We start from the raw sequence: 12,912 nt of genomic DNA on the forward strand, positions 1-12,912 counted from the left end.
CACCTCACAGTCGGCGCCACTCACTCCTGGAGCCCCTCCAAAGCGGGTGAGCACTCAGCTGACAGGATGACATTAGGCACACACACACACACACATTACATGACCAAAAGTATGTGGACACCTGCTCGTCAAACATCTCATTCCAAAATCATGGGCATTAATATGGAGTTTTTTATGCACTACATGCTACAGCACTCAACAGTCCCGTTCTGTGAGCTTTTATGGCCTATCACTTAGCGGCTGAGCCATTGTTGCTTCTAGACGTTTCCATTTCACAATAACAGCACTTACAGTTGACTGGGGCAGCTGTAGCAGGGCAGAAATTTGACGAACTGACTTGTTGGAAAGGTCGCATCCTATGACGGTGCCACGTTGAATGTCACTGAGCAGTAAGGCAATTCTACTGCCAATGTTTGTCTATGGAGGTTGCATGGCGGTGTGCTTGATGTTTACCCCCTTGACAGCAACGGTGTGGAATTGTCAGTAGAGCTCCGAGACAGAACTGTGTCGAGGCACAGATCTGGGGAAGGGTATCAAAACATTTCTGCAGCATTGAAGGTCCCCAAGAATACAGTGGCCTCCATCATTCTTAAATGGAAGAAGTTTGGAACCACCAAGACTCCCCATCCAACCTGACAGAGCTTGAGAGGATCTGCAGAGAAGAATGGGAGAAACTCCCCAAATACAGGTGTGCCAAGCTTGTAGCGTCATGCCCAAGAAGACTCAAGGTTGTAATCGCCACCAAAGGTGCTTCAACAAAGTACTGAGTAAATGGTCTGAATACTTATGTAAATGTCATATTTCTGTAGTTTTTTTTGTGTGTGCAGAAATATATAACAACAGTTTTTGCTTCATCATTATAGGGTATTGTGTGTAGATTGATGAGAAAAAAATGACATGTAATTCATTTTAGAATAAGGTTGTAACAAAACAAAATGTGTAAAAGGTGAAGGGGTCTGAATACTTTTTGAGTACACTGTATGCAAGTACACACGAACGTAAGAGCGCATGCACAAACAAACAAACACACGCACTTGCACACACACACACACATACTGCCTATGGGCTAATGTTACTGCACAGTGACCACAGAGTCACGGGGGGGGGGGGCTGCAAACCAACTCGAGAGGTACACATGCACCCCTGGCATGGAGATTCCTATCCCTCTACGTAATGCTGGGTGGGTCAGGTTGTTGCTGCCTATAAATGGACTACCTAACTCCATTGAAGGCTGTGTATTGTCAGGTGTTTGTGTGTGAGAATACAAATAGACTGGAAGCATACCCTCACCTTAGCCATCTGGGCTTGGACCCCACTGGTCTTCAGGGCAGTGACGGCTTTCTGAGCTGCAGCAGGGCTGTCAAAGTCCACAAAGCCGTAACCTGAGGGATAAAACACCACACCAGTCAAGACACTTCCTACTGTATGTATTACACAGTCTACCTGGAAAGACCACCATGCACAACTATCCTGATTCATCATTTAGCTATATCATAGGTATTCTGTTGTTAACACCGTTAAAAACGTGCTCCGGTACTTTGTCGACTAAGTAAGTATTTATTAAACCTCTTTGGGCTGGATGTATCTATGTATAGTTCATACATGCATAATCTATGAGCAGAATTACTGTCTTACCTCAATTAGCCACGAAATCCCTAGTTTGAAAGTGACCGTTTTCTGGAAGCTATGTGAACCATTTAGAGTACTGCAAGCTTGACCACGTGGGTCAGCCCCCTAGCAATTCGAGTTCTAGCCAGTGAGGTTCAGGCCCTTGCCATTTGAGTGACAGCTAGCAAGAGGCCTGCTCAGCGTTATCCAATGAGGTTGCAGGGCGGGCCCAACAACTCACTGGACGCAGCAGAAAGAGAGCGAGCAATGACGTGGTGTACATATCTGCACATACGTGACTTACTACGACATTTTTGGGGACCACTTTTGGTTTGTGAGCCCTACTTTCAGAACTACTGGCTAAAAAGTATACAAAAGTACCAGAGAATAATCCCTAAAGTAGCACTCCAGTCTCCTTTTCACACCATTTAACACCTGATTTACTTAACAAAAGGAACATCTCAATAGGTGGTCCAGGTAAGTCATGACATGGCACATGTATGGGGTTGGCCTTTCCTCTTCTGTTTTCTACTGCTCCTCTATTGTTCCTCAAGCAAGGGGGAGGCCGATGACATCACAGATTCCCATAAGAACTCCTACTCCTTGAAGTTTGCAGTCGTGAAAAAATAAAATAAATGTTTTGCTCAGAAGTAAAAATATAAAAAACTTTAGTGTGTGTACTTTACTGTATTTATATTTGGGATATCGCTTTTCAACAGTAAAAGTTCTGAAATCGCTGGAGGAAGTCTAACAGTATAACAATAACAGGCATACAAATGTGTATCCGTGGTGAAATCTTGACTTAGTCTGCCTCCCAAATGGCACCCTATTCCCTACATAGTGCACTACTTTGTAACAGAGCACGATGGGAATATAGGGAATAGGGTGCCATTTGGGAGGGAGACTAAATCTCACGTCTAACTTGACATCTACAGCAGTAAGTGGCAGGCTGTGTTTGACACCCACCACAGTGAGGCCAGGCCAGAGGCCACCATGTTCTGTGGTGTGGTTGACCCCCACCTACTGTATTTGTGGCCCATAACGGTGGTCAGTCAGTGACTGGTGGTGAGACAGTGTAGTAGGCCGGGGTGGAGCAGAGCACAGTGCTCAGGCTGCAGATTGCAATGATGACGCCCAGGGCTCAGGTCAGCTCATTGTCCCCTGGGGCTGCATGCAGGCCAGGCCAGTCTAGAGTCAGACCTGCAGCCCAGTTCCTCTCTACTCTGTGTTGCTATATTTAACCATCAAACAACCTCACTGCTGCTCACTGTGGAATCTAATTACAGATTCTAGTTTGATCTTCGTGATAAACAGCCCAAAGTATATAATGAATCCGAACATTCAGATATTTGTTTTTATTAAGGACATTCAGATAAATGGCAAATGTTCATTTTCCTTTCAAGTTGGGATTTTGGGAGTTTTTTTTAAGTATCTTCAAGCAAGCTGCGAGTTAAAGTCAAAATTGGAATGCAAGATGACAGGATGTTTCTTAGTCTCCACCTGTGATTAGTTAGCGTATCGTAATCCCCAGCAGGACAGTGACCAAGCTCTTTTCTTCTCAGCCCATCTGTGGTGCGTGCTGGCTGGGCTGGCTGGGCTGGGCTGGCTGGGCTGGGCTGCGTGTCAGCGTGCTCCTCAGTAGTCAGGACAGGGTGTTGGGCCAAGGGCTGCAGCCGGAGCCAAGACTTTGCGTCACGCTCCAGAGGGAGGGGCACGAGCTGTCACTTGGTGTGGGGATCCGCTGCTAGCGCAACGCATGGTAACAGACAGACCATCAGTAAAGGGCCAGGACTAAAATAACACAAAGTGGTGGCAGCCTTTTGCCTGTCTGCCTGCCAGCCTGTCTGTTTCCTGACTAGCCCGGCCCCTATGAGCCACATAGCTGTTGAATGACTGAATGACTTCAACAAGGCCGGGCCAGTGCACTGTGACAGTACTGGGCTGCCAAACCCACTGCACGAGTCAAGGGGGCCTTAAGCAAGGCTCTACATCCATTCCTTAGCATGGCCATTGTCTTTAATATAATAGCATTAGGAGGATTATGGTAAAAGTCCTCTGTGTCATCATATCACAGACTGGAAGCTCCAAAGCCTTTGCACCGCTATCCTGGATTACAATGAGTCATTGTGATACACACATCCAGCATCCTCTCAATGATGCATGTGATGAGTTTTTATTGCTTTAAGCCTGACGGTTGTTATATGAGCATGACTTCTTGATTTGTGTGCATATTTTTGTGGGGGGGGGGGGGGGGGGGTGTCTAGATCTTTTTACGGAATGTCTCCACTACGTCACGACTTGCTGAAGCCATACACACCTTTACATTTGTTTGTCGTCTTATCCAGGATGGCCTTTGTTGACACAATTTTGCCATACCTACGAGAGGAAGAGAAAGAGCGCTATTGTTAGTTGTGCTACGTTACGTACCAGACAGACAGCCTCTCCTAAAAAAAAAAAAAAAAAAACACACAAAGAGTGAGGCCTGGCTTGCACAAGAATTTATGACATCACCAAAAAAGCACGAGAAACAGGACGTCGTTTCCATGTGGATTTAGGAATCTCAGCGGCGCAAGAGCAAAGGTTGGCTCGATTTTTTTCCTACCCTACAGCAATATTAAGCAGGATTAACTATCCTCTATACAAAAGGATTTAAAACAAGTGAAAATGACTGAGAAGCTTCTTCAGTAAAACATACAAAACATCTAAAAACATTGTGTGTAAGTCTTAAGTGAAAAACGTGTATAAAATGTGCATAACACACTGTGGATTTATGACTTCTTGACAACGTAGGGACGGAGCGGACCGAGTGGCATTCCACAGCTACATCCTGTGCTTTAACAGTTATTTGGTGCACTGTGTTACTGCTGCCGCTGCCAGCTCTGACAAATGAACTTTGCGGTGACCCCTAAACCCCGGCTTCACTGCATTTCTTTTCAGCTCTAAGCTAGTGCACTCTATTCAGAATGAATAGAAAATCAATGCAAAGAACACAACAATTACATATGACGACTTTCTCTCTGTACAATGATGAATGCAACATATAAGAACACACAGACGTCAGGCCGTAGTAGTAAATTAACCTCCCTGGTAGTAATCAGCGCGGCAGACAAATGATTGATGAGGGGATTGGCTCTCTCGATGGAGGAGGAAGTGTGAGCTTTGACCTGAGCTGGGAGGTGGGCAGGTGGTGGTTTTCTGAAAATGAGTCCTCCACCTCGACCCCAAGACGTAGATAGAACAGATTATGACAGATCTGGTTGTGTGGCATGGTTTTTATGTTTGCCACAAAGGGAAAGGTCACCTATAGCAGTGTTTTCCACAAGTACATAGAGTAGCCAGCCAAATAGAAAAGGTAGGCAGCCAGGTGTCCCCTGCTGAGAAATTAGCTCTATTTTGGTGGCCTCTGGTACATTCTAATGCCTTTATTCCATATGAAATACACAGCGAAATGATTTAATACTTGTTGTGGTATTGTGTAGCGAGACATGACTTTACTATTTCAATTACTGAAAATGTATTAATTAAATGTATTGTCGGTTGTTTTGGATATTGTCTAGGTCTAAGCCTACTGCATATGCTCAGGACTATAAAATAACATTCAACTTTTTAACATTTAACCTGTCTTTTCTTGAGATTACTTAAAGTTTTACTGCAATATACAGTACCAGTCAAAAGTTTGGTCACACCTACTCATTCAAGGGTTTTTCTTTATTTTTTACTATTTTCTACATTGTAGAATAATAGTGGACACATCAAAACTATGAAATAACACATATGGAATCAGGTAGTAACCAAAAAAGTGTTAGACAACAAAAAATACAAGTGTGTACTGTACGACAACGTGATAGACCGTTTTATCAACATGAAAGAGAGGAGGATGGCATTGGCATTTCTCTACAAGAAGGGTGAATCAACATGTTTTTCTACTTGCCCACACACACACACACACACACACACACACACACACACACACACACACACACACACACACACACAGAAATCAGAAACATGGACAGCCAAATCATATTTAGTTTACGTTGATTGGACTAAATTGTTTTTGGTATCTTTTAGTTGTCACTGTATTAGACTAAGCATAGGTAATTAGATGCTGTTCAAATGTTAAAGTTAAAATGGTGCTGGAATAGTGGAGGCAGCTCCTGTGTTCTTTGCAACTTGCGGTAACTCTCTGTGGTTCTAAATCAATCGTTGTTCAGTGGTCCGAAAATGTCGGAAACATTAACTTGCTTGACCACGCTGTAGGTCATGTAACTGTCTGTTACATGCAATATGCTTTGTGGACTTCACCAGACAGATGTAGCTCTCCGGTTTTGTGATGAAACAAACGTGTGGTGGAATTTATTCTGCCACCGTCTTCTTATTGTCTTGGCCTTAGGCCTATATATCCCGGTCACAAGGCATATGAACAAATATAGAGCAAACAAGACAATTATCACAACACATAGGCTGTAATGCAGCTTTTTTTCTGGCTTCCACGGTGATTTTACCAAGGCACCTCAACTGCAAGGTGCCGAAAGCGTTCCACAGGGATGCTGGCCCTGTTGACACCAATGGCTCCCACAGTTGTATCAAATTGGCTGGATGTCCTGTGGGTGGTGGACCATTCTTGATACACACAGGAAACTGTTGAGCGTGAAAAGTGAAAAACCCAGCAGCGTTGCAGTTCCTGACACACGCAAACCAGTGCGCATGGCACCTACTACCATTCCCTGTTCAAAGGCACATAAATCTTTTGTCTTGCCCATTTACCCTCTGAATGGCACACATACACAATCCATGTGTCAATTGTCTCAAGGCTTAAAAATATTTATTTAACCTGTCTCCTCCCCTTCATCTACACTGATTGAAGTGGATTTAGCCTTCCCTGTGGCTCAGTTGGTAGAGCATGGTGTTTGCAACGCCAGGGTTGTGGGTTCGATTCCCACGGGGGGCCAGCACAGAAAAAAAAAATGTATGAAATGTATGAAATTGTATGAAATGTATGCATTCACTACTGTAAGTCGCTCTGGATAAGAGCGTCTGCTAAATGACTAAAATGTAAATGTAAAAATTTAACAAGTGACATCAATACGGGATCATAGCTTTCACCTGGATTCACCTAGTCAGTCTGTCATAGAAAGAGCAGGTGTTCCTAATGTTTTGTGCACTCAGTGTATAGCCTAACCACGTTGCATGATTTATGAATGGCAAAGAGATATAGGAGATCAACTTTTTCGACACCCTTTATAAACTAGTCAAAACTTGATGTTCAGTTGTCAATCAATGCGCAGTAAATAGTCTACTATGCGCCCCAACTCCGCGTGGCTGGCTATGTGAAACACACAAAATAAAATAAATAAACGTAACAGAAAACAATAATTAGGCTTAGTTGTGGATTTCGACTCATCGTTACCACTTACAGTACATTACATGGGATGTGCAAATTCACAAGCATTATGCTCTATTCCTCCTCCGTGTAAATACGTTTGACTGCAACCATAAGATCTGTATATAATGACGAGATGCTCTGGAGTCGTTGTCCCAAAGGCATTGGGCTTATTTTGGACAGATTTCGGTGAGAGTGAAACCTCTCGCTTCGCCTCTTCTTTTCTGCTGCGTTATCGTCATTGCTCGCTTTGTGACTGACAGGCGCCTGTCCTATCAATAGCTCGCTAGAAGATGCATATCGTTCATTCTAGCGGGATAGGGCTCGAGGGTCTAACGAATTGAAAATTTTAAATGAAATTTAACCTGCTGAAAATCAGTAACAGCCGGTGCTAATGGAAAACAGTGCTGTAGTGCCTTCGCCATAATAATCGCTGATCAGCAGTGGCTTAATAATACGCAAGTAAGTGCTTTTTTTAAATCCAATTTCAGAGCCTGACTGAGCGATTAACCGAAATGTCGGTTATTTTTACGTTTTTAAACAACTAATTGACATAATCATTTGAATTCCATTTTGGTCGTTTTTTTTCTTCTTCTGTGAGCTCAACGCGCACATTGCACAGTTTTTCTATAGATTAATCAGATCAAGCCTGAACAGTGCAATATAGTAGGGAGTTGTAGTTCCCAACAGGCCAATATTCTACATAGTTTAACACAGAAAACTTGGTAATTAACTACAATGACCATAATCCATTGCGTGCCTACTTATCCGGTCTGTTTCTTTTCTACTCATGCTACAAGAGGTTAGTGTGGGACAGACAGAGAAAAAAGAGAGAAGAATGCGAGATCGAGAGGGATAAGAGAGAAGTTGCTTCGCAAGGTATCTCTACCTGAAAATACACAGTGATGGAAAAAGTACTCAATTGTCATACTTGAGTAAAATACTACTTGAGTAAAAGTCTAAAAGTATTTGGTTTAAAATATACTTAAATATCAAAAGTAAATGGAATAGCTCAAATGTACTTAAGTATCAAAAGTTAAAGTAAAAGTATAAACCATTTAAAAATTCCTTATATTAAGCAAACCAGATGGCACACATTTACTTTTTAAATGTATTTTGGAGGATAGCCAGGGGCACACTAACACTCAGACATAATTTACAAATAAAGCATTTGTGTTTAGTGAGTCTGCCAGATCAGAGGTAGTAGGGATGACCATGGATGTTCTCTTGATAAGTGTGTGAAATGTACAATTTTCCTGTCAAAATGTAACAAGTACTTTTGGGTGTCAGGAAAAATGTATGGAGTAAAAAGTACATTATTTTCTTTAGCAATGTAGTAAAGTAAAAGTAGTCAAAAATATAAATAGTAAAGTACAGATAGCCCCAAAAAATACTTAAGTAGTAATTTAAAGTATTTTTACTTAATAAGTACTTTACACCACTGAAAATACTGGATCTAAGTAATTGATAGTTAGTATTCAGCAGTCATAAAAGTATGTCTTATTTACTTTGAAGAACTACTAAAATAGTGATTTTGTCAGTCAGCTCTATAGAGATGAGATGATGACTTGGAATGAAATAATAAAGTCATCAAATAAAACCACAACAACTGAAATATTTTATTAAAGTGATAAGCAGTAATGGGCAGTCACTACCATCATGGGACTTGTATTAATTGTTTTATTCCGTGTTAGAGTATTCAACCCACATTATGCATAGTGCATTTTATGTAAAAAAATTATAATATTGAAATCAAAAAACGATTATCTTGGTCCAATTATTACGACGAACGTGACAGAATATCCCATCAAACCAGGACAAAGCAGCGTGTTCACCAGGTGAAGGATTTCTGGACATCGGAAGGAGATAATGGAGGACAGCGACGACGACAGGGTTCGCGGCTACAAAAAGCCCAAGGACAACCCCAAGTTTTTTTTTGGGGGGGGGGGGGGGGCACATGGAGCGGTCCCCCACTCCGGAGCTTCAGGCGACGGTCCCCCAGACCGGAGCTTCAGGCGACGGCCCACGGTCTGGAACCTCCAGCTCCATGGCTGGAGCCTTCCCCTGCGCCGATGCCCAGTCTAAGCACGGCGTCCAGCTCCAAGGCCAGAGTCTTCTTCTGCGTTGGTGCCCAGTCCAGGCACAGCGTCCAGTCCCACTCCATGGCGGGAGCCTTCCCCTGCGCCAATGCCCAGTCCAGGCACAGCATCCAGTCCAGCTCCAAGGCCAGAGCATTCTCCTGCGCCGGTGCTTAGTCCCGATACGGTGTCCAGTCCTGCTCCATGGCAAGAGCCTTCCTCTGCACTGATGTCCAGTCCAGATCTGGTGTCCAGTCCTGCTTCATGGCAGGAGCCTTCCTTGACACCGAGGTCCAGTCCAGGCACAGTGTTCAGCCCGGGTCCATGGCTGGATACACGAGATGAGCGGGTTCTTTGGCTCGCACCAGAGCCGCCACCAAAGCTGGCGGATCGACGAGCTGAGCGGGTTCTACTTCCCGCACCAGAGCCGCCCCCGATGCTGGCGGATCCGCGGGATTAGCAGTTTCTTCGTCCCGCACCAGAGCCGCCACCGATACTAATCACCCCCCCTACCCTCCCCATTTGGTTTCAGGTTTTGCGGCCGGAGTCCGCACCTTTGGCGGGGTATTGTCACGCCCTGACCATAGAGAAGCATTGTTTCTCTATGGTATAGTAGGTCAGGGTGTGACTAGGGGGTGATTTAGTATATGGATGTCTATGTTGTATTCTAGTTTATTATTTCTACGTGGTTATTCTAGTTTTCATATTTCTAGGTTGGTGTGCTTGATATGGTTCCCAATTAGAGGCAGCTGGTTATCGTTGTCTCTAATTGGGGATCATATTTAAGATGCATTTTTCCCACCTGTGTTTTATGGGAGTTAGTGCACGTAGCACCTCTTAGTTATGGTTCGTTGTTTGTTTCGTTCTTTCTTTGTTGTTTTGTGCGTTTCTAATATTAAATATGTGGAAACCATATCGCGCTGCACCTTGGTTCAATTATTACGACGAACGTGACACGTTAATCGCTCAGCACTAGTGCTTTGTTAGTCTCTGCGGGCCGGCGTGACCTTACCCTGCGAGGCCCGAGGATGAAGGGTTTCCACTAATTGGCTCCAAATTAATCAATTACAGGAATCACCACAGCGTCAACGGCAAGCCCCCTCCCCCCAGAGCAGCTCACGATGAAGGGACACAAAAATCGAAAGCTTGAATGAAAGAGGTTAAAAAAAAGCTTCCTGATCTGGTTCACTGTGGGGTGACTGAGAGGACACAGTTTAACTCTCCACAAAAAACCAATGGATTAGCATCGAAAGTATATGAAACCAGCACAGTCGTTAAGGGTAAGACAACTGCTGAAGCTGCGTGTGTGTATGCGTGTATGTGTGCGTGCGTTACAGTGAGCTCAAAGTTTTCACATCGCTTGATTTATAATTTTTTTCCCCCACATTTTGTTGTGTTACAGCCTCAATTTAGGATGGATTCAATTTAGATTTTTTGTCACTGGCCTACACACAATAAGCCATAATGTCAAAGTGGAATGATGTTTTTTCAAAATGTTTACAAATGGAAAGCTGAAATGTCTTGAGTCAATAAGTATTCAACCCCTTTGTTATGGCAAGCCTAAATAAGTTCAGGGGTAAAAATGTCCTTAATAAGTCACATAATAAGTTGCATGGACTCACTCTGTGCGCAATACTAGTGTTTAACATGATTTGGAATGACTATCTCCTCTCTGTACCCCACACATACAAATTATCTGTAAGGTCCCTCAGTCGAGCAGTACATTTCAACCACAACGACAAGGGAGGTTTTCCAATTCCTGAGTGGACTAGTTACAATTCTGACTTAAATCTTCTTGAAAATACTGTGTATAGCAAGACCTGAAAATGGTTGTCTAGCAATGATCAATAACCAATTTGACAGAGCTTGAAGAATTTTGAAAAGAATAATGGGCAAATGTTCCACAATCCAGATGTGGAAAGCTCTTAGAAATGTACCCTGAAAGACTCACCGCTGTAATCGCTTCCAAAGGCGGGGTGTGAATACTTATGGAAATGAGATATTTCTGTATTTCATTTTCAATAAAATTGCAAAAATGTCTAAACATGTTTTCACTGTCATTATGGTGTATTGTAGAGGTCGACCGATTTATGATTTTTCAACACCGATACCGATTATTGGCGGACCCCAAAAAAGCCGATACCGATTAATCGGACGATTTTTATATATACATTTGTAATAATGACAATTACAACAATACTGAATGAACGCTTATTTTAACTTAATATAATACATCAATAAAATCTATTTAGTCTCAAATAAATAATGAAACATGTTTGGTTTAAATAATGCAAAAACAAAGTGTTGGAGAAGAAAGTAAAAGTGCAATATGTGCCATGTAAAAAAGCTAACGTTTAAGTTCCTTGCTAAGAACATATGAAAGCTGGTGGTTCCTTTTAACATGAGTCTTCAATATTCCCAGGTAAGAAGTTTTAGGTTGTAGTTATTATAGGACTATTTCTCTCTATACCATTTGTATTTCATATACCTTTGACTATTGGATGTTCTAATAGGTACTTTAGTATTGCCAGCCTAATCTCGGGAGTTGATAGGCTTGAAGTCATAAACAGCGCAATGCTTGAAGCACAGCGAAGAGCTGCTGGCAAATGCAGGAAAGTGCTGTTTGAATGAATGCTTACGAGCCTGCTGCTGCCTACCACCGCTCAGTCAGACTGCTCTATCAAATCATAGACTTAATTATAATATAATAACATACAGAAATACCAGCCTTAGGTAATTAATATGGTCAAATCCAGAAACTATCCTTTCAAAAACAAAACGTTTATTCTTTCAGTGAACTACGGAACCGTTCCGTATTTTATCTAACGGTGGCATCCCTAAGTCTAAATATTGCTGTTACATTGCACAACCTTCAATGTTATGTCATAATTATGTACAATTCAGGCAAATTAATTACGGTCTTTGTTAGGAAGAAATGGTCTTCACACAGTTCGCAATAAGCCAGGCGGCCCAAACTGCTGCATATACCCTGACTCTGCTTGCACAGAACGCAAGAGAAGTGACACAATTTCCCTAGTTAAAATGAAATTAATGTTAGCAGGCAATATTAACTAAATATGCAGGTTTAAAAAGATATACTTGTGTATTGATTTTAAGAAAGGCATTGATGTTTATGGTTAGGTACACATTGGTGCAACGACAGTGCTTTTTTTGCGAATGCGCTTGTTAAATCACCCGTTTGGCGAAGTAGGCTGTGATTCAATGATAAATGAACAGGCACCGCATCGATTATATGCAACGCAGGACAAGCTAGATAAACTAGTAATATCATCAACCATGTGTAGTTAACTAGTGATTATGTTAAGATTGATAGTTTTTTATAAGATAAGTTTAATACTAGCTAGCACCTTGGCTCCTTGCTGCACTTGCATAACAGGTAGTCAGCCTGCCACACAGTCTCCTCGTGGAGTGCAATGTAATTGGCCATAATCGGTGTCCAAAAATGCGGATTACCATGTTTTTATGAAAACGTGAAATCGGCCCTAATTAATCGGCCATTCCGATTAATCGGTCGACCTCTAGTGTATTGTGTGTAGATGGGTGAGAAAAATAATATATTTAATCCATTTTGAATTCAGGCTGTAACACAACAAAATGTGGAATAAGTCAAGAGGTATGAATACTTTCTGAAGGCACTGTAAAACACAGCTTCCAGGAAAATATGTTTTTTAACCTTAGCCATTAGACTCCCCCCTGTTCCATTAGCTTTCACTAACCATCTATCACAGTGCTGCTTGGTGCTGTCAGACAGAGAGAGCTGCTTGAATCAGGTAGAACGTCGTCTCTGAGAGAGAGAGAGGCAGCAGCAGCTAGGAGAACAAT

At 42.4% G+C, this 12,912-nt stretch overlaps 1 protein-coding gene across 6 annotated transcripts in view; it reads right to left on the minus strand.

The window, feature by feature from the left end:
* The window catches only part of LOC106581710 (RNA-binding motif, single-stranded-interacting protein 1), a 71,557-nt gene that overhangs the window by 28,833 nt on the left and 29,812 nt on the right, over positions 1 to 12,912 (minus strand). For 4 of the 6 annotated variants that reach the window (XM_045704463.2, XM_045704459.2, XM_045704461.1 and 1 more), the window contains exons 3-4: positions 3,926 to 3,984; positions 1,285 to 1,382 (exon numbers count right to left, since the gene is read on the minus strand). In XM_045704463.2, the coding sequence (XP_045560419.1) occupies positions 1,285 to 1,382; positions 3,926 to 3,984 (157 nt within the window). The remainder of the gene's footprint in view (positions 1 to 1,284; positions 1,383 to 3,925; positions 3,985 to 12,912) is intronic. The other 2 variants (XM_045704464.2, XM_045704460.2) reach the window with 1 other exon arrangement.

Source organism: Salmo salar, chromosome 21, assembly GCF_965601325.2.
Source record: "Salmo salar chromosome 21, fSalSal1, whole genome shotgun sequence".
Lineage (NCBI taxonomy): Eukaryota > Metazoa > Chordata > Actinopteri > Salmoniformes > Salmonidae > Salmo > Salmo salar.